At 50.0% G+C, this 21,346-nt stretch overlaps 1 protein-coding gene across 4 annotated transcripts in view; it reads left to right on the top strand.

Annotated features, from left to right (window-relative positions):
• Positions 1-573: 573 nt before the first annotated feature.
• AXIN1 (axin 1) overlaps positions 574-21,346 on the top strand; it is an 83,674-nt gene continuing 62,901 nt past the window's right edge. The window contains exons 1-2 of one of the 4 annotated variants that reach the window (XM_040574038.1): positions 574-834; positions 2,953-3,921. In XM_040574038.1, the coding sequence (XP_040429972.1) occupies positions 3,044-3,921 (878 nt within the window). In that variant the 5' untranslated portion in view covers positions 574-834; positions 2,953-3,043. Of the gene's footprint in view, positions 835-2,949; positions 3,922-21,346 lie in introns of all 4 variants that reach the window. The other 3 variants (XM_040574037.1, XM_040574040.1, XM_040574039.1) reach the window with 3 other exon arrangements.

The following is a 21,346-nucleotide window of genomic DNA, read 5'->3' as shown; positions in this document are numbered from 1 at the left end:
GGCAATTCCACGCTCCGCTCCCACCTCTGGGGCTGCGCAGGCGTTGAACAAAGCAGTGGCTCAGATGGGGCTCTGCCGGGGTCTCCACAGGGCCCCCACGCTGCCTGGGAGCCACGGCACGGCACCGCGCCCGGCCAGGCCCGGGGCAGCCCGCGGGCCCGGCGGCGCTGCTGTGTGAGGGACGCCACCCCGCGCCGGGCGAGCCCTGCCAGCGCTCGACCCCTGCCTGCAGCGCTCCGGCTGCGTGCCTTGAGCTCTGCAGGGCCCCAGCCCTGCTTCGGGCGCTTCGGGCCACCGGCCCGGCTGCGAGCACGCCGCCCAGCCACCAGGGCCCCAGGGGCAGCGTGCCGCCGGGCCCCCACCTGCCTCGGGGCACCGAGAGGCGGCGGGCTGACGGCCCCGCTCCCCCGCCGCGTGGGCTCCGGGCAGGGCCTGCGGCAGGCGCCGGGTGCCCGGGGAGGCTGCAGGGGCCGGGGCCGGGGCCGGGCCGGGCCCGCTCCGCTCCTCCCCCGCGGCCGGCGGCGCGGCCGGGCCCGCAGTACCGGGCGGGGGCGCGGGGGGCGCGGCTGAGCCGCTCTCCCCGGCGCTGCGAGGCAGCGGCGCAGGCGGAGCGGTGCGGGGCTCGCTGCTCGCCGTGTCGCCGCCAGAGCCAGCGGCCGCGGCCATGGGCGTCCCGGGCCGCCCGCTTTGTGCCGCCGCCGCCGCCGCCTCCTCGTCCCCGTCGCCGCCGCCGCCTCCCCCCGCCGCTCCGGGCCGCCGCCGCCGCCGCTGCTGAGCCGCATGGGCCGGGCCCCGCGCCGCCGCCGCCGCCGCTGCCGCCGCCGCACCGTGCGGGTGAGTGAGCGGGCGGGGAGGCGGCCCCGAGCCCAGGCCCTGCGCCGAGGCCGCGCCGGAGGCCGCCGCCGTGCGGGCGGAGCGGGGCCGCGCCGGGCGCCGCCGAGCCGGCGCTAGGCCGCCCTGGGAGCGGGGGGCGGGCGCCCGGGGCGGCCCCGGGCCGGGCCGGGCCGCAGGGGGATGGCCGGGGGCGGCGGGTCCAGCGGGGGCGCTTCTTCTCCCCCCCCCCGCCCCCAGCCCTCGCCCCCCGGAATTGCTCGGGGGCGGCGGGGGGCAGCGAGCGGCGGCCGGGCTGCGGCGCGGGGGAGCCCGGGCTCGGCGGGGCAGAGCCCTGACAGCGCCGGGGCTGCGAGCGGCTTCCCGGGGAGCCCTCGGCGGCGTGCGGGGCAAGTTTGAGCGGGGCGGGAGGCGGCGGCGGGGGCGGCTCCGTGCGGTCGCCGAGGGCTGCGACGAGCTGGGGGCCCCGGCCCGCGGAGGTGCCCGGTGCCGGCGGCTCGGGGCCACGCCGCTCCCCGCGGGACCGCTTCCCGCGGGCATCCCCGGGGGGCTCCGGGTGCCCGCTGCCGCCGGGGGGCCGCGGCGTGCCCGGCCCAGCCCGGCCTGGGGTCGTGGTCGGGGAGGTGCCGAGGGGAACCCGGGGCAGAGCCCCCGCGGGGACCGGCAGCGGCTCCCGCTGCGGCGGGGGCACGGCGCAGGTAGGGCACGAGGCCTCCGGGCCTCGCGGCTCCCCTCGCCCCTTCCCGAGGCTGCCGCTTTTCTCGTGACACGCAGGTCGGCTGTAAGGGCGGACCTCGTGCTTCCGAGGCGGTTGGTGGCGGCTTTCGGTTCGGCCGAGAAGAGGAACGGGAGGGAAAAAAAGGCAGAGCATCCAAAAGATGTGTTCATCTGGGTGCGGCGAGCTCTGAGAGGCGGGCTGAGCTCGAGTGCGTGTTCCCTGCTATGTTTTCATGTGCAGTGGAGTTAATCCAGTGCAAGGAGTAATTTGGCAGGCAGCTGGTGCTTCGCAGTTTTCAGGGCCTTCAGGCCGGCGGTGCTCGGTAGAACAAGACTTTCGCTACTTTCAGGAATAGAATGGCTCAGTTGGAATGGAGCTTCAAAGATCACCTGGTCCAGCTGTTTTGAAACGACTGTTACCTTGTCTAGCAGTGAAAGCAGCAGCCCAGGGACTGTCCTTCTCTCCCCACACCTCCCATCCTCCATGTTGCCTCACAGCCCTTTTCTTAACATGTTGTATATGATCAGATTTCCTTCTTCGGGTGATTCTCTCATCCTTTGATGACCTGAAATTTTCCCAGGCTCACAGCATGCACTGTTGTTAGCTTAAATGAACCTTTGCTAAATGGCCTCTGTCTATGAAAAACGGTGCCAGACCTGAAATCCTGTACTAACATGCCCATTTGAAGCAAGAATGTTGTTCGCATGCCCAAAATATTGGGGTCAATGATGCATTTGGATTCCCCTGGAGCAAGATGAGGCGATGCAGTGCATTTCTAAAACGCAAAGAGGAATGTTGCGGTGGTATGTCACTTGAGTGTACAAAAGCCACCTGTGTTTGGTTAAGGTGTAATCTCAGTTTTGGTACATACTGGATATTCTTTCGGAATATTTTTCACGAGCCTTAATGTAAAATCCTGGTTAGGGATGAGAATTTCCTAGGCTGGTATCCAGATAAAAACATACTGCCTTGATGTGCCTTGGTACACGTGCTGTCCAGGTAGACTTTGCAGAGAAGTTGATCCCAGTGCAGAAGCTGGCACGTGTCTGTCCTGTGGGCTGTTCACCGCTTGGCACCTAAGTGTAAATCTCTTGGACACAGTGAATGCCAGATCCCAGATCCTGAAGAAACACCTGTAATGTGAAACTGGCGGCTGTTACTGTACCACCAGTGCTATCAGTTGTGGCAGATGCTAGATACAGTTTTGGGATATTCTCTGTCATTTTTAGAGGAAGAGGGTACCTGTTTCATCCTGATCTCTGAAATTGCTGAGAGCTTTGTCATTGATTCTGATGAAAAGGGGGATTCGGTACAGTAATCATGCAGAGCAGTATCAGCAGCTTGTAATCTTAGAGTGTTTGTTTACAGTGCTTAACATATTTCTTTCTCATCTGTTTCAGCAGAACAAACTTGTTCACCGTGGAACTACAGATATCGGTGATCTGAGGTCTCAGCTCTTCCCCCTTTGTTCCTGTGTGAGCAAACGCCAGAAAAATGAATATCCAGGGGAAAGGATTCCCTCTGGACCTTGGAGGAAGCTTCACTGAAGATGCTCCAAGGCCGCCGGTTCCTGGTGAGGAGGGTGAACTCGTGTCCACAGATCCAAGGCCAGTTAGCCACGGTTTTTACTCTAGCAAAAGTGATGTTGTTAGAAATGAGACGTCCACCGCAACACCGAGGCGCTCTGATTTGGATTTGGGATATGAGCCCGAGGGGAGTGCTTCGCCAACTCCACCCTACCTGAAGTGGGCTGAGTCGCTGCACTCCTTGCTCGATGATCAAGATGGTATCAATCTCTTCAGGACTTTCCTGAAACAGGAGGACTGTGCGGATCTGCTGGACTTCTGGTTTGCCTGCAGTGGCTTCAGGAAGCTGGAGCCGTGCGTGTCCAATGAGGAAAAAAGACTCAAACTGGCAAAAGCCATTTACAAAAAATACATTCTCGACAACAATGGCATTGTGTCCCGGCAGATCAAACCAGCCACAAAAAGTTTCATAAAAGACTGTGTCGTGAAACTACAGATTGACCCTGACATGTTTGACCAGGCCCAAACTGAGATTCAGTGCATGATAGAAGACAATACCTACCCTTTGTTCCTTAAGTCGGATATTTATTTGGAATACACAAGGACAGGTGGGGAAAGTCCAAAAATTTACAGCGATCCGAGCTCAGGGTCTGGGACAGGTAAGGGGCTACCTGGTTATCTGCCCACTCTGAATGAGGATGAGGAGTGGAAATGTGACCAAGACACCGAGCCTGAGGCCAGCAGGGACTCTGCACCCTCGAGCAGGCTCACCCAGAAGCTGCTTTTGGAGACGGCAACCCAGCGCGCCAGCTCGACGCGGCGGTACAGCGAGGGGAGGGAGTTCAGGTACGTTAGTGCAATGGCAGCGCCCCTGCTCTGTGCTGCCTCCGGGCTGCCCTGAGGGAGCTGCTGTGAGTTTGGAGGCGCTGAGAAAGGGAGGACATTTGTTCGGGAGTGCTTGGGGCTGGCTGAGCATCAGCATGGGTATGGGATGGCATCACATGGATGTTAGGCTGGAATGCAGCTGTATCTGAATGCAATGCAAGTTATTTTAAGGGTGTCTTTGGTCGTTCCTGTCCAATCCTTCTGAATCACCTCTGCAGCACGTTCCTCGCTGCAAGAAAATGCTCCTGAATGTGGTCTGGGTGTAGGTGGGATTTGGTGGGCAGTGCAGAGCTGTGGGCAGTCCCTGTGCACGCTGAGCGAGTAGAGGGAGCTGCAGTTTCAGGTTGGCTTTTAGCCTGCAGCGGCACAAGGTCAGCGTTCAGTTGTAGGAGCGCAGACGAGCGAAGCTGGTGGTAAAACTTCTCCTTGTAAATATACAAGGAAATTGTGATGAGCCACAACAAGAGGCTGCAGGAAGCTTGCAGGAAATACCCTAGTGCCTGTAACATTTATGTGGGTCAAATGGGGTCCGCAATGCTCCCTGAAAATGGTATAACTTCGCACACAAGAGGTCTCTGATAGCAAATTCTAGCAGTGTCAAAGTAGGAATCACCAAATCCAGTTAAAATCGTTCCATGTTGCAGCTTTTTCCCTCTTAAAATTGCTTTTTCCCCTCAAAATAATTGCTTTTTTGTTTTGTTTTGTTTTTCTAGAGGAGTTGCACGGTTTTGCAGTCTGTGTTTTTTTGCTGGGTCCCCCACCCATTTCTAGCCAACATGGATTTTGAAACTTGCTGAGAGCTCAGTTAAAATTCCAGACAATTAACTTAGCGGGGAGTTCTCTGGGATCAATAAGTGTGTGTGTGTGTCTAACCCTTGCTGAATCAACAGAACGCAGCTAGAACACATTCCTACTTTTTTTTTTTAAATAAAATCTCCTTATTCTAAGACCTGCTTAGGCTAAAATCTGTCACTTTGTGAAGATTACGAAATGAAGGAGCTGAAGTGTCCTCTTCAAAGCCGCCTGTCTCATGAAAAGCATTTCTGTGTTTAATCTCCCTCAGCCGTCCCTTTAGGCTGGCAGCTGGAAATGCATCCCGCCCTGTGCAAGGTCTCAGCGCATTTCAGATGGTGAAATGTTTTCATTTTGATTCCTGTTTTCTTACAGATTTTGAGGAGGGGATGTTGCATGTGAAACTCCGGAAAAAAATGGGAATTCATGTGAACTCCTGCTGTTTTAATCAGGAGTCTGAAAAACAAAATCCCGGGGTCCTGGGACTTTCCTGTGGAGTTAATAAAAACCTTGAATGTTTCTTAAAGTGGGTTTTGAACGAGCGATTGGGTACTTACCATAAGTGAAGGATTAGAAAAGCCCACGATTTAAGTATCTTTTTATTTAGGTGATAATGGCTTTAAGATTGAAAATAACTGACTTGAGTTGTGTTTAGTTTTCGTTCTAGAGCGGGTAGCAAAAACCTACGTGGAATACTGTACTCCTCAGGTCAAGCTTCAGGAAAAAAACGCAGTTTGCCTGTTACCTGAATATATCTATACCAAATTTTAAAATGGTTAAGAAATGTGTTATGGAATAGAAGTATTTTGGAGTGAAGTTCCTCAGTCTTGGGCGTTTTCATACCAGATTGAACAGTGTGAAATAAACCTTTACCTAGGGGATGGAGGTCAGAAAAAATATATTACTATTAATTTGTTGTGTCCAACAGCCTGTCATTGTGGCTACAGACACTCCATTGACCTGTTGGGTAAGGAGTCATGGAGGTGTTTACTGTTCTCACCAGAGCAGGAGTCATTTCTGAGCCTGGAGTCAGTAACTGAAAATAAGTGATTGGTTTTTTTAAATGTTGGTAAGTCAGCTGCGGAAGTGTCCAGAGCGTCACCGTGCAAGATGCTGCAGAACGGTGTAGTCGATGCATTTTTTTCTAAAATTCTGCTGAGATACTAATTTAGGAGTTGATTGTTCATCTTTGTGCTAGACCTTGTGGTCGAAACAACTTGCTTCCTGAATGTTGTATAGAAATAGCTGCCTCAAACAGACTGTTTTTTAACCAGTAGCATCTTTATCCTGCAAGCATTTTTATTTACTTTATTGTGTGAGTGTGTTGGAAGCTGGTGGAGCTGCTTGCAGCAAGAAGCGATAGCTGCACAGACCATTTGTAAGGAAGGGTCCCAATTTATTTTGAAAATTTCCACAGTTTTTGTGCATGTGTGTGGAAGAATTTCTCATTTCTGTTCTTGAGGGAATGTTGAAATAAGCTGTTTCGCATTATATCTGAAGGCCTATTTAATCTTCCCAAGATTTAACTTCTATTCCTCGGCTTCCATGGAAACTCTAAATAAAGAGGAATCTGACCAAATGTAATAGAAGTGTTTCTCTGTTAGCAAATGAGCATCTTGAAACAGCTCCAAACTTTTGCAGCAGAAAGTTCATAAATCTTAATGCGGTACTTGTGTGCTCGTGAGAGTGAAAACTGCTCAAAGTGCAGATGACGATGCGTTACCAGTGTTGGGTGTTTTGAAGGTGTGCGAGTGTGCATGTATGTGAGAATATCCCGAAGCGAAAAGCATCACTGTTACCCACTGTGTTTTTGTATGCGTAGGAAAAGGCCAATAGTCATTATAGTTAGGCTCCTGCAAATTAATTGGACATTGGTTATGGATCAGTGAACTTCAAAGAGGGTAACCCCCGAAGATCTTGGGCATTAACTCACAGCTTCCGAAACCAACACTAACATGGTTGTGAGCACGGCTAAATCTTTCATTAACCTTCTTCTGACACACTGGGACTGGGTTTTTCAGATACGAAGAGCAAAAATTAAACCCGTGCCCCAAAAGTGCCCTGCAGGCTGGTTTTCAAGCACTCCAGTAAAATATACACGTCCTAAAAATTTGTGAATTTGGCACGTGGTAGCCAAACTGTCACATCACAGCTGCATCTTTTTGTCTGCATAGGTTTTTTCTGTCCTCTCTTTAGCTTTACATCAGAAGGGTTTCCACTCCTGCTTCCAAAACCTGCACTCCCAAAGCTCTGCGGGGAGCAGCGCTCGCAAAGGTTGCCTTTGCTTTCTTTCCGTGGTGGAAATAGAGAAGCCCATACGGTGTTACGTGTGAGCAGCTCTGCCTTCTTCGGACAGCCAGGCTAGAGATTTGGGTTGGTTCTGCCCCTTGTTTTGGTTCTTCCGACAGAACTGTCTCTTTGACAGCCTGTACTTTGTAACGGGGCACGCAGAGAGCAAGTGGAGAAACAGCTGAGGGAGGCTCTAGCGGGATGCGACAGCCTCTAGCCTGAGACTTGCCTTAACCTTGGTGAGTAATGCGGGGCTGTGCGAGAGCAGCAACGGAGCCTGATTCAGGGAAGGTGTGGGATCCCTGCTGCTTAGGGTGCAAAACAGGCCGACGGTCATGAGTTTGGCCTGCCTCGGGAAGAAGCTGAAATTTAGCTGGCAGACCTGACTTTGAGGTTCGCTGCTTCATTCATAATTAAATATTAAATTGCATGCTTCTGACTCAAAAGGAATTGGTGCTAATTGTGCCGAGCGAGCGGAAGACTGGAGGTGCAAAAGTCTGTGTCCAGACGAGTTTAAGGTGCGCGTTAGCGCCCTGCTGGCGCTGCTTTTAATGGCAGAAGCAGCACGTGCGCCTCTGAGCGAGGCTACTGGAGCGCCAGGAGAGGTCATTTGCTTGGAAAAAGCTGCAGACAAATATTACGCCTGTATGGGATGGCAGAAAGAAGAGTTCGGGGCTTGGCTGAATAAAGCTGTGGGTCTGACAGCACAGGGCCTGGGCCCGAGCCTTTCCTTTCTGTGCCAGGGCGCAAGACAAGCGTGGTCGGTCGCGAGCAGAGGGCAGTGATGGAGGCTGCATCCGAGAGGAGCAGCAAGGTGCTCAAGCGCTGTCGATAACCACAGGGCAAAGGCCAGGGCTCTGGGCAGACCGATGGAGGTATTTGGAGATGAAGTAGCCGAAGCAGCCAGAAGTGCTGTCCACCATCTCCGCCTGACTCGAATGGCATCTTTCTGTCTCATCGCTTGTTCTGTCATCTGTTTCTTTGCCTCCTTAATCTCTTTTAGTGCTGTGTGACATATCATGCTGCTTAGGAAACGCTGCTGATGCCCGCATGGTATTTTCTTGATAGTTGATGCTGTGGCTGGCCAGGGAAACATTTATAGGAGTGTCTGTCTGTTTTTTAACATATTTAAAGTTTCAGTGGCTTGGGACAAGCCTACCGGGGAAGCCACCTCTTTCCTTCTACAAGAGGACCTGTCTGTAGCAATTCTTCTGTATAATGGGCAGAAGGGCTGGTGTGTTACAGCAGGTGCAGGAGGCCGGGACTCAAAGCTGCGGGTGCGTGGCACCGTCCTTGGGGCGCTGGTGCTCGTTCGGTTGTGCTGGGTCTGTGGGAGTCGAGGGGATGATGCCAGGAGCAGTATTTGCATGCCTTTTCAAATAATTTTAACATTAAATTGAATGTTTACAATTTTACATTAACATTTCCTGAACTTTTTTTTTTTTCCAGTTTTGACCCTGCCTTTCTGGCAATAATTTTGTGCAATCTGAAATCCTAGCTAATATCTTGGCTTGGATTAAAACTGCTGGGCCCGCAACACAACTTGTAATTGTTACAGCCCACAACAATGTGCAGAGCAGTGGCTATTTCCAAATAAAAAAGAAAATAAGTTGTAGAAAGGATAGTTTTGGTTCTGCATCATTCTTGAGAGAAGTTACCGGTTCTACCAGGGATGGTAGGGTCTGATGCTGATGGCAGAAAGTGGTGATTTTGTGACTGAGAGAGCTGTAAGATACACAAGACAAAGATGGATTGTGTTTTTGCACAGAAGTTACGCCAGCTTTTTTAAAGACATTGTTAAGCTGATGAAATTTCTGCATGGAAATGCTTACATTAACAGTGTAAAGTATTTATACTGGCGTTTGCCAAGTTTTAAAATGGATTTTATTTGAAGAAGAATACCTTTTGTGCCCACAGCTTTGCCTCTACACAAATCAAGATGAAGAAGTTTGTTGTTTGGTTATGGATCAGTAGGTTGGCTTCTTTGTAAGGACAGTTTAGCTTTTAGCACTCTTTTATTAAATTAATAGCACTTTCACCCCTCCTCCAGCTACCTTATTTTGTGCTTGAGTTTTATTTGGGTTAGAAATCTTTTCTTTTAAAAGGGTGAAATTACTGTGATCGTACCGAACCACTTTCAGACTGGTTTGGTTATCCCGGTGTTCACAGATGGCCACCACCAAGGAGTTCAGGGCTACATCAGTGGAGGATCAAGGGGAGCTACACTCCCCTCTTTCTGGTGCTGGTGAGGCCATACAGGGTATACTGGGTCCAGTGTTGGATCCCACAGATCAAGATGGGTTTTGAGAAACAAGAGAGGAACCAGCAGAGAGCTCCTGAGGTACCAGTGGTGTAGAGCCAGCAAGGAGGGCTGAAGAGAGCTGCCTAGGCATGAGTAGTCTGGGATAATTTACTAGCAGTTTACAGCAGTTATAAATATCACAGAGCCAAATTCTCCTTGGTAGTCGCAAATGATGGAAGCAGCAGCAGGCATGGATTGCAGCCGCGGGGGTTCAGGTTGGACATCAGGAACAAGAACCTTCCCGAGGAGCACGGCAAAGCCCAGAAAGAGGCTGCCAGAGAGGGGGGGGATCTCCAACCCTTGAGGGCTTCACGGCTCGGTTAGACAAAGCAAGGCCCACCTGGTCTAGCGTTGATGATGGTTGTCCGCTGAGCCAAAGGCCTCCAGAGCCCCTTCTACCCAACTCTGAGATCAGAAATCACAAGAGACTGTAGGCAGCAAACTTCTATAAGCAGTTTAATCTAATTCTTTTAAAGATTTTTTTTTCCTCTTTTCATGTGTACTTACAATGAGGACACAAATCATGAAGTACTGTAGTTTGAGGATGAGGTTGGAAGTCAGGCTGGTTCAAGTTCTGCTCCGTTCAGAAGGAATTGGGTACGAAAAAGCTGAATGAGAAATGAATCAATCCCAGAAACTGAGAAGTGTGCCCAGGAGGTGGGCCACGTGGTACACCTTGGTTTTGATCTGCAGTTCAACTTTAACTTGGCTTTATGTTTTAAGAGTTCCTTTGTTGTCTCTATAATGGACTAATCCCTTGAATAATTAGTTACTATTGGACATTTTAAAAGTGACTGCCTCTTGGATCTGTTCTCTTTAATAGTCCTGGATTTATAGTCCTTTCTTTAATAATCCTGGATTTATTAACAATCAGAACAGACTGTGAAATCCTGTTAGGCCAGGCTTGCTTGGTGGGAAAAGGACTGCAAAAGATGTGGGAGTGCTGAGGGGCACACGCCGGCCTCGTGTTAGGGTAGGGCTGTGGGCATCCCCACAGATGTCCAAAATTCTGGAATACACGAGCCAGGGCCGGCTCACTGTGTGCAGGATGGAAAGTCAAGTGTGTGGGGCCGCTCGAGCTGCGGCTTTTCCTCTTTGTGCTGCGGAGCTGGAAGATGGAAATACCTGCGTTCCTTCTGATACTCCATCCACTGCCTTTCCCTGTGTGTGCAGCACCAGCCCACCTCTCTGCCCTAGGAGCTACTTGTAGTAGGAATATCCTTGCTGGCATTTAACCTTTTGTTTCCCCAGTTTTGCTTCGGTTCCTGTCCAGCTTGAGCGCACCTTTCCAAGAACCAAGCAAGAAGCACTCCGCTCCGTGCGTGCTGCGTTCAGCGGCTGCCTGCTGGAGCATGCTGCTGGCGCGTCCACCCCTGCATTTGGCACTTCAGAAAGTGCTCCCAGGAGTTATGGCCCGGCGGCTGCCCAGCACAAGGCTAGTCGTGCAGTTCCTGTGCGTTTAAAATAAAACATCAGCCTCATTTTATTAGAATCAGCAGAGAAATCTGGTTTCGGATGTGACTGTGTGTGTAGTGTGGAAAATTGCTGTTTAATGTCTCAGAACAGGGGTGCTCATATCCTAAATCAGTTCCTGGAAATATCATTGGATTATTAGGCTCATCCTCAAATCCATTAAGCAAATTAGAGTTAATCGGCCAAGTAAAAGAAGAAAGATCTTTTGCAAGGCCCTGCCTTCTGAGCCTCCTGGAGAAGCTGTAGCAATATTTTAATTTTCCGTCTGTCAGTGAATGTATTCAGCCGCTTCACTTCCTCATGTGGAGGATTTGAAATTAGAAACTGAGGTTAATTATCTGCATTAAATGAAATACGTGAAGACCACAAAAGCAAAAACCTTCACAATTTGGCATGGTCCGTTAAGCTAGACAGACTGTTTCAGAAGGAGAGGGGTTATTTTTCCTTGTTTTGTTCCGATTGAAGGGTTTTAGTCACAGTAATTGAAATGATTAAAAAGTCAAATTGCTTGTGAATGTAATTCCGAACATCTTCCTGAAAAGATGTGACACTTGGTGAGAGCCCCAGCAGCGGCTCTGCTGCGGGCTGGGAGGCGTTTGCTGTGCCGGGCCCAGCCAGGCCGCAGCAGCGCGCGCGTTTCGCTCGCGAGCGTTTTGGGGCCGTTTCCGCGTGGGTGAGGCCGTTTGTCGGCAGTGGCTCGTTATCAATCTCTTCCGTGACAAAGGCCTGTCATAACTTTGCTGTTTATTTAGTGGCGGCAATTTAGAAGTCGGACAATACTGGAGGAGTGCTACGGTTTTGAGTGTATCAGATATAAAACAAGTCTGACACCATCAATCCCAGTGCCAGTAATTAGCTAAGTGCTGCCTGCTCCACTTGGAAGAGCAGCTTCATAGCGTTGGCATCTCCAAACGGGACCAACGTCCTGCAGACGCCCCGTCCCATGGTGGGGAGCTGCTCCGGGGCGATGGGTTTGTCACGGGGCTCGCTGTTTTCTGCAGTGTGCGTGGGGCTCAGGCTCCGGCCACTCCGGGAGACGTTCCCATTGCTGCCGGAGCGCTCCCGAACAGCAGGAAGTTCCACGGCGTCTTAGTCGGCACATGGAGGTTTCTTTTTGCTGTGTGTCTCAAGTGAAATTTGAGGATGGAGTCATGTGCAGCCAGTTTCATGGGCATTTTAAAACGGTTTAAGTTCTGGAGAAAACATAGCTGCCAAAAGCACCGTATGCTTTCTGTGATCTGGTCCCTGGACTTTGTTACTCAGGACTGTGCAGGGCAAAGTGCTTCTCTAAGCTGGGGGACCGCTGCGCTGGTTGGAAGGCAAAGCGGCCCCTTCTGAATTCCCTGCTCATCCTCTGGGCACCTTGGTAGGGACCGACCCTGCTGGAGGCAAAGATCTTCTTGTTCCCCTTTGCTGTGCAACACAGCGAGCTGCTTTTCCGGGAGTTGTACTTGGAAATTAAATTGTAGCAGGTCACGCTCGTGTGGAAAAGCAAAGCTGTGGTCACTCACTGTCCCGGTCCGGGTTCTTCTCTGTTGTAAGGCAGTGATGAATCTAAGTAGAACCGCTGTGGTTTTAAATCAGAGCATCCAAATTCTATAAAACCCACATGGAGATTGGATTTTACCTCTGAAGACTCCGGAGTACAATTTTCTGGTAAGATCTCGAATTGTTTGGTGCCAAGGCCCCCAAAATACAGCCCATCCTTAAAGTACCAGCTGTTAGAATATGTTATGTTCGACTTCTTTTAATCAAAAACAGGTAGAGGCAGGAAAAAACCTCCTTGAAATACCCTGCTGAGATGGTCAGCACTGGGACCTCTTATTAGTCCCTGGGCTTAACTCCAGAGCTAAGGACCAGGAGCTGCTGGGTTTTATTCTTCCTTCTACCCCCTATCCCCACATCTTCCCTCTCCCATCATGGACCGAGGGAGTCTCAGACCTCTCCCTCTCTCCATTTTCTGTTTTGTTGTTGTCATTTGTTTGTTTGTGTGTTTTTGTGGGTATAGTACTCTGTCATTCTGTCTCCATGGTGTGTTCAGATGACTGCTAGTGCTGGACGAAGGAGAGCAGTAGGTGTGAGGAGATGGAATTGCGTTTTTTTTTCAGCAGGCCACATTTAGTGTCTTAGCTCTACTGGAAAACCATGCCTTTGCGATTCAACAGATCTACCCCTTTGAATAATTAATTTTGGTCTTTTTCTTGGCTGGCAATCAGCTTTTCAGACTGGGCGATGTTTATCTGGAAGAGTGGCTTCCTTGTTCTGCCGCTGCTCCTAGCCTGGTCCAGGCGTTGCTTTGGGAGCTTGGGCCTGCGCGTGCATTCATGTGGCATTGGTCATTTGATAGTTGAGGACCTCTCCAGGCTTTCATAGGAGAAGCACAACTCAGAGCCAGGAGCAGCAGGGTCTCAGAAGGGCTCCTGGGAACTGGCAGGTAGGATCCGAGACGAGAGGCGCAGCGACCCAGTCCCCTGCTGTAGCTGCTGGCTTTGATTACCTTCATCTTGGACGTGCTGCACCGAGGTAAAAGCCTCGGAACTGTTTGGCACCAGACATGCAAATGAATGCGGGGCCGAAGTGATTGCTGCCATTGAGGATCCCAAAAGAGGAATCAACAAATAGAAATTATTCTATTAGCAGGAGCAAAGTTCACAGGTTAACTATCGTGTCAAATCAATGAAATACAGCCTTGATCTCCTGCACAAGGGCTTTATTGTGTATAAATAAGAGTGCCCGAGCAAAGACATCAAGATCTTGCGCTGTAACATTTGCGGCAGCGGGAAGAAAAGGAAGCTCTGTACAGGCTGCATCATGAAATGCCTCCTTCGGACATTAGCTTCATTCCTGCTTCAAAAGGTTGTAAAACGTGACCTTGGAACCTTCTTGCTCTCCTTATGGTCATACCCGCATTGAATTTCCACAGGGCATGGGTTTTTTTTTGTGTTGTTTTTTTTTTAATTTTATTTTTTTAATAAAAACTTAAGGTCTTTTGCTAAGAAGGTTTGTCTTTGTACTTTTAATTCAGTCCATGTGACTGTCATAACATTTATTCCTTAGGAAATGAAAAATGTTTCTTCTTGAGCAAAGCCACTAAACAAGGCCGTTGGGAGCGCTGGCAAGCTCAGGTGTGCGCAGTGTGTCTTGTGCTGATCTGCAAGCACCGGACTAAGACCACCACCCTTCATTCCTTGGTTGCTTGATCTTGGTCTCTGCCAGCAGAAGAAAAAGCAAAAGCTGCCTTCTTTGTTGTGGAAGTATTTACGTTTAATGTGCTTTTGAACATCTGCACGTTCAGGGAGACTTTGTTTTCCTCTCTTGGGAGAAACTACTTTGAAAAGGCTCGCTCTCCTCTTCGAGGCGCGCCAGTGCTGGAAAAAATAGATGAGCTTGAAACGAGATGGAAACAGTCAGCAAAAGACGTGTGTGCATGTGTCGCTGGAGTGCAGGATTTGTCACGTTGTAGAATAGCATTGTGGTTTTCCCCTCGAGACGTATGCAGCGAAGTATGTGACCTGGGGGCGGTATGAATGCTGGCCGCTGGGGGAACCAGCCCCTGGCAGAGCATCCTGCTGTCCTGGCTGGTGGGGCCGGAGGAGCCTGCTGAAGCTGATCCGTAAACTCGCCTCCTTCCGCAGAGAGGAAACTTCCCAAATGGGCATGGGAAAAACTTTCCTTTTGTAATCCCCGAGATAACAGGTCATACAACTTCACCCAGTGCGATTCTTGCACAATAACTTGTGGTCAGGCTGAAGTGTCTATTTTAGAAAGGCATCCAAGTGATGGGAGGTCATGCAGCATTTTTGTTATCTCTTCCTGTGGTTAGTTACTCTCACTGCTAGCAGTTTGTTCCTTAACACTCGTTTCAATTTTTTGCAGCTTTAGTTTCAGGCTGAAGTTTTAGGGTTTTAGGTATTTTCTGGGTTTTAGGATGGCTTTGTTCACTTAGAGACTCCGGATACCTTTGCATGTTTGAAAAAAACTACTGAAAGGGTGTGAATGCTCTCCCTAAGTGGCAGAAGCTTTGTTATGGAAGGCCCTTTAGTTTTATTAGACTTTTCAACCCTCCAGTCGACTGTTAAACAAGCCTTAGCTTGTCATGGTTGACAAACCTTAGCTCTGGTCTCAGACCTAACCTACCAGTTTAAAAGGCAGGTAGGTTTCTTTTGTGTGCGGGTTTCTGGGTGGGGACCATCGGCTTCTAAGGGAAATTAACTCGTGGCCTCTCTTTCCCCCTCCCACCTCAAATAAATTAGGTTTTGTGTTAACTGTTCTGTCATTTCCAAACAGCAAAAGGAAATGTGAGCCTGTGGTTTAGGACCTGGGCTTTCTGCTGCCTGAAGTACTCAGCTGAGCACTGAGAGTGCAAGTAAAGAGAGATGTGTAATTGCAAAAGCAAAACAAAACAAAAAACAAACAAAGAAAAAAAAAAACAGCTGCATGAGCAGTGTCAGCAACTGAAGATAAAATGTAGGAAGTTTTTTAGAATGATTCATCCATAATTATTTAAAAACAAGTTAAATTTATTCTTAAGCATTGGAGAAGAATTCCTGCAAGCCTGGCGTTTGCCGTCTGTGATGTTTATACACCTGAGTAAATGCCTGTCTCAGCAGTTTGTTGGTGTTGCGCGCTCCAGATCTAAATCCCTTCAAAGGTAAACCCAGCACACCTTTGTCTCTGCCGGGGTTTCTGCCTTTAAAGCTGAAGCTCGTGAGGTCGAACCAGTCATAGCAGTGGCTGACACTAGGACAGGCAGGGTGCTGTGGTTCACACCATTTTAATAACTGTTTCATGCAGATTTGCTGTCTGTGGGTTGCCTTGTGTGCTCTCTCTAGGATGCAGCAGACTGGCAGCTTCCTTTTGAACCAATGTGAGGAGTGTTGGAGGGCATGGTGCTTTTCTTCGTGGCACGTCGTTGCAGGTGCTGGTGCTACCTGCTCAGCTGGGCAAAAGTTGGTCTTATTTTCAGCCCCCTGGTATACAAGAGAAGCTAGCCTGCACCGAGAGGCCTTTTTCAAATGCTTCTCTTCCTCTGATTGCCAGGAAGCTGGAAACGTGCTGCGCCGAACTGGCTGAAAATCGTTCAGGGTGGTTGTTGTTTTTATGCTAACAAAGCACTCTGCCCAGCTCACCGGCCCAGATAAGCAGCCGCACAGGGCAGGGCTCCTGCTCACGTGGCTGGGGAGGGCAGCGTGCCTGAGATCACCCTAAACTGCACTGGGTGTCACCGCAGAGCAACGCCTGGTGGTTTCGTCAGGCCTGGGGTGCATTTCTCCTCCAGCGAGAGGCACAGTGCAGCCTTTCGCCGTGCTCCGGGCCGGTGGGGCAGGGGTAGGAGCGGCAGGGTCTCGTGGGACCACCGTCTCGAGCTGCATCTCTGGTCTGGACAGCGCTGGGGCAGTTCACCGGTCAAGCTCCACTGCTCCATCACGCTTCTTGTGAGCAGATCTGAGGAAGGCAGGAACTCCGGGAGCAGCGGTGCTTGTTCCAGCCCCGTTCCTGCTAAGTCTTGCTGCCCACATCTGCAGTTTTAGTCAGGAGCTCAAGGAGGCTTTTCCGATCCTGCAGCAGTCTTGGCAGAAAAGTCATCTGGCCCCATCTTGATATATTTTCCTTTCTTGATGCGGCGCTTGAGCTCCTGTCCAGGGGAGCCTGCTATCCCTTGCAAATATCGTTGCCTTGTGTTTGGCACTCCCAGGCTGGGTGACGTGGCTTGTTGGAGCTGCAGTGGGTGAGCTGATATTCCATCAATTGTACAGGGGAGATGCTGGCCTTGCTTTCCCACAGGTCTTCCACATGCTCAGAAGGGTAGATGCCTCCTACAGCTGAATTTGCCTCCCCAAAAGTAAGATGCATTTGAGAGTCAGCAGTTGCTTGGACTCAGCAAGGTCATCTGAGTTTTGGTCCCTGATGGTGATGCCCTGAGTCAGCTCCGAAAGGACTGCTCTCTTTCTCACCCCATGTTGGTTCTTCTGTGTCGAGCCATCAACCACATCACCAGCAGTCAAGCTACAAGCAACCCTTTTTCCTTGTTAATTGCTGTCTGTGGCTTGGCACCGGTGCTGCCAGAAACCCTCCCAGGTAGCCCATCTTGGGCTGTGGACTTGGGTGTAGTGCATTGCCTCAGGTGGTATGGAGTAGGATAATCCTCTCATTTCCCAGCTTTGGAAATCATCCTGGAAGCCTGAGCTGAAGAAAGAGGGTGGGACTGAAGCCAAACCTCTTGTTCCAGATGGGACAGTAGTGGCAGGAACACCTATTGTCCACAAAGGTGTTGCCAAGCCACAGAAAGCAATTAATAGGGAAGAAAAATGTGCTTCCTTTAAAACTTGAATTTTATAAGTAGTTTTCACTTTAAAATTAAATATCAAACATTGATATACCAATTAGGTAAAATCAGGATTGTAAGAGCAAACATCTAAAATCATATAACTTATATAGTTAGCAAGTTAATAAAACCAGCAAGTTTCTCAAGTTTCTCTATTCAGTCCTGAGCAACAGCTGAGTGTGAACAGCATTTGCACCATCAGCTTACTCAGCCTTGGGCACGGAGAACAAGCAAAGCAGTCTGTGAGGATGGTAGAGAGATCTCTTTCTAATCACATTGTTGCCAACACAATTGTGGTAGAAATAGTCTGAAAATAAATTTTCCACCCGTTTTAGGATCAGCTTTAAGCTTTGCATATCTAAACTCTGTTAGATAAGCAGTCATCCCCTTCAGGTCTTCAAAAGGTCTTCACAAGCCCTCCCTTCCATACGGGGACCCCGACATGGTTTTGTGCTGAGCACCCGGGGGGGTGGGAGCAACCCCAGGCCCCAGGCAGGGGCAGGAGATAACAGGGGGCTGCCCTCATGCCCTGCAGCAGGGAGCTGGGGCACTGGTGCTGGCATGCAGAGATGGGAGCGCAGCACCGGCGTGAGGAGTGGGGTACATGGTAGAAAAGGGGGGACATTGCCACACGGATTTGGTGGGGTCCTGTTGGCCACATGAGCTGTCAGAAGCTGTTTCAGGTCCGAGTGCCCTCTGAGTCCCAGAGGAGTGCCTTACTAGCTCTTTGCTGTTCTTTCTGCCTCCAGCTTCCCACGTGGACGAACCGGGTACGTGTCATTTCTTGGAGAGAAGTGTGGTGAAGCTCTTCCCATTCTCTTTCAAGCGTATTGTTGGCTTTCCTTGCGTTAATCCTCCCTCCTTGCCCTTCCATCGGTCCTTACGATGCAAGATCAGAAAAGGCAGTTCCAGTATCTCACCATAGTTGATGATAATTTTACTTTTCACCAGATCTCTTAAAATAGGCAGGCTCTCAGTAAGTACATTGGCCGTGGCCACCTTACCTGGTGTTGACAGCACTCCTGGTCCGTGCAGGAGGTTGAACTACTCGAGTCATCCGGAGGTCCCTTCCAACCAATACTTCTGTGATTTTAGTTCTTAAATAACTGCCAAGCAGATCCTTACCTGTCACATGCATGTCTTATGGACTTCATCAGCTGCTATGCAACCCTGAGCCCTGCAGAACTGCATCTTCTTATGCAGCTGCAGTAATTGCACTAACAGCTGGAGTGGTGGCCTGGAGACAGGGAGCCATCGTTGGAAAGAGTCGTGAAATACTGTCAGAGCTCTGCTCTGAGGTAATTCCAGCAACCCACGCCACGTGAACAAGGAAAAGGAGTTCTTTTCCCCTGACAAAAACTTGCATTGAAAGTGAGAAATGAAACTGCCATACTGCAACAATCATCTTTGCTAGATCATAGCCATGTCAGCCTCTGCTCCTCTAGGGGTCCTTTTAAATCTCCTGTCCAAAAGGTTAAGCTTTAAAAATGAAAAAGGCATGTTTTCTTTCCTTCATATAATGATTTTTAATTTGTCGTTTGATCTTGGTTCATGTGCGTTGACTGCGTGGGAGCTGCTGTATTGGGTTACAAATAAAGCAGGTGACTGTTCCTTTAAAAACTTCAAGGCTTATTTCAAATTATGTAGTAATGGAATAGAGCCTATTTTCAAATAACAGAAATAGGAGTGGATTTTTTGTTGTTGTTGTTTAGATTTGTAATTTGCATGAGGATCCGTCCATGTCTTTTTTAATAGCTGATGTAAAATCTCTGCTTCTGGTAGTGAATTTTTCCTTGCAGTATGGCAACCAAAGGTTAGGAATCTCGCCTCCAAAGCCAGCGGAGGTGGGAATGGGCAGCGCGCTATTTTTAGAAATCAGCAGTGATACATTCCAGGAACTCATGCAGTATTTTTCAGAACTGAGTTTGAAGGTTTTAAACGTAGATAGGGGATATGTCATTTGTGTAAATTACTCTAAATTACCTGCAATTTGTTGGGAGTTACCATTTCTAAATGCTTATTGCAACTCTAGATATTTGAGGACGCTTTTGATTATCCTGGGCTTATAAAATGTAATTGGCTATTTCTTAATTGTTGTCCTCTGTGAAGTGTAATTACCTGTAATGTGGAGCTTTTTATTTGTCAATGCCGCAAACAGGAAATCAAGAGTGTCTGATTGAGATAAGTTTGGGGACTCCACCATAACTCCTAATTGCATCAGGTGACTTGTTCGTAATGAGCCCTGTCTCTTATAAAGTTCTGGAGGCCTTCAAAGAATCTAGAAACCTCAAATACCTTATTTATGTCTTGTGCAGAAGACAGACTTGTTCTTCCCTAAAACGCTTACGCATCAAACAGCTGCCGTCTTTGTGGCAGGGTAGTGGTAGCTCTTTATTCTGACATAGCACATGAAGTTTGGGGAAGAATAGGGCTGAATGGAAATTAACTGCTTAAATGCAGTTAATCAGAAGATATGCTGGAGCCGCCTGACATTCCTAAATACTGTAGAAAAATCAGTTAATTAAAACTTGGCACCTTGGAGGAAGTTGATGGATAGAGAGAATCCCCATTCTTATTGATGTGGGGTGGTACCTGGATGTAGAGTGGGTAGTCAGGCTTGAGCAGGCCAAACTGGGAGATTTTGAGGCCCAAAAGTGTGTCTTAGCCTGGTCTCTACACAGGAAGCGGGCTCTTACACCCAGTTTGCTGCTGCCCTGTGCCAAACCGGGTTGGTGTTCCTCTGGGGCCTGCCTGGAGGCTCACCTCTCCCTGGCCTCGTCCTGTGCCCACTCTGATGCTGTCCTCGTCCTTCTCCAGCTGAAGGAGGGTGCTGTTGGTCCTTCGTGGGACATTAAACATTATTACTTACTTGAACTTAAATGTTATTGTGGACTTCCTTGCTGTAGTTCCGGGTGGGTTTTGTTTTTTACAGCAGCAGCAGTAACAGAAGTGTCAGGCTGGGTACTGTCACCTCCTCATCCACACCTGAGCTTGGCTGTGCTGAGCCCAAGTGCAGCTCTGGGGACCTGTGGGGTGAGATGTAGTGTGGATTGACACAGCCGGTCTGGGATTCCAAGTCCCGTGTAAGAGAGGCGAAAATTGGAAATTAAAAGCCCTCTCATTCCCGTCTGAACCCCTGGGAGACACTGTGCCAAGCCAGGCTGCCTTATGAATGGCTCTGCTCCCATACCTGAGGGTTTCCAGAACATTTTTTCGTGTGTGTGTGTTTTCCTTAAATGCAGTCTGTAGGTTTAAATATCATCCTCGTTGTGTCTTTAGAGCATGAATTAAAAGCAGGAGCCGCTTTGAGAGTCTCCCACAGAAGCATGTGGCTGAATTCTGCCGCCTGAAAAAGTTTACCTTGAGGAACCACCTCAAAACAAAACCTTAAAACAAAAACCCTCTTTTTGCTATGCTAACTCTCCACAAACATAGAATTATTTAGTTTTATTTTTGCTGGTTTGACAGAGAACGGGTGTCGAACAGCTCTCGGGGAAGGCAGTGAGTCAGCACGCCCAACAGTGGCTGCATTGACCGATGCGAGGAGCGGCTCAAGTCTGGCTCGTCAGTGCTGGTGCTTGGCAGCAGCGCTGGGGGCTCCGTGGGGCAGGCTCCAACACCTCGTGCCAGCCTTGGGAGATCAAACACTTATGAGTCAGGCCGCAGAAAAGCATGATAGGGCCCAAATTTTTTTTTTTAACCTTGTTTTTAGTTAGAGAGCGGTGGGGGCAGGACTGGCACACGCCGGCACGCAGAACCTGCCTGTGTCGTTGCACGGTGTCGTTCCTCGCACCTCCAGAGCTGCTCCTGGAAACTCGGCCCAGCCTCTGCCATGCTGCAAAGGGATGTGGCCACCAGCTTTCTCCTGTCACGATGCCTGAAGCCCTCGTTTCTCCCCTGTCCATGTCAGCCAGGGAGGCGGAGGAGCCAGCGGGCAGGCAGGGCTGGGCGAGGAGCCGGCAGTGCGGCGTGCAGGAGCAGCAGCCCTACCAACTGCTGTCTCCCACAGATTATCCTTTTCCCAAGGCACGGCTTGCTGCTGAAGGTGAGGTGAACCACATCCTTACAGCCCCCAGCCTCCAACACTGAGATTTCTCTGCAAGTCAGTCCTTAAAGACCGTGAGCGTGAAGGATGCCGTATCCTATTGGTGCAGCAGTGTTTCGTGCTGGTGCCCATGCCCCGTGCTTAGTGACGGATTTCTGTG

The sequence above is a fragment of the Cygnus olor genome, chromosome 15 (genome assembly GCF_009769625.2).
Source record: "Cygnus olor isolate bCygOlo1 chromosome 15, bCygOlo1.pri.v2, whole genome shotgun sequence".
NCBI lineage: Eukaryota > Metazoa > Chordata > Aves > Anseriformes > Anatidae > Cygnus > Cygnus olor.
This window is presented reverse-complemented; position numbering and strand designations above follow the sequence as displayed.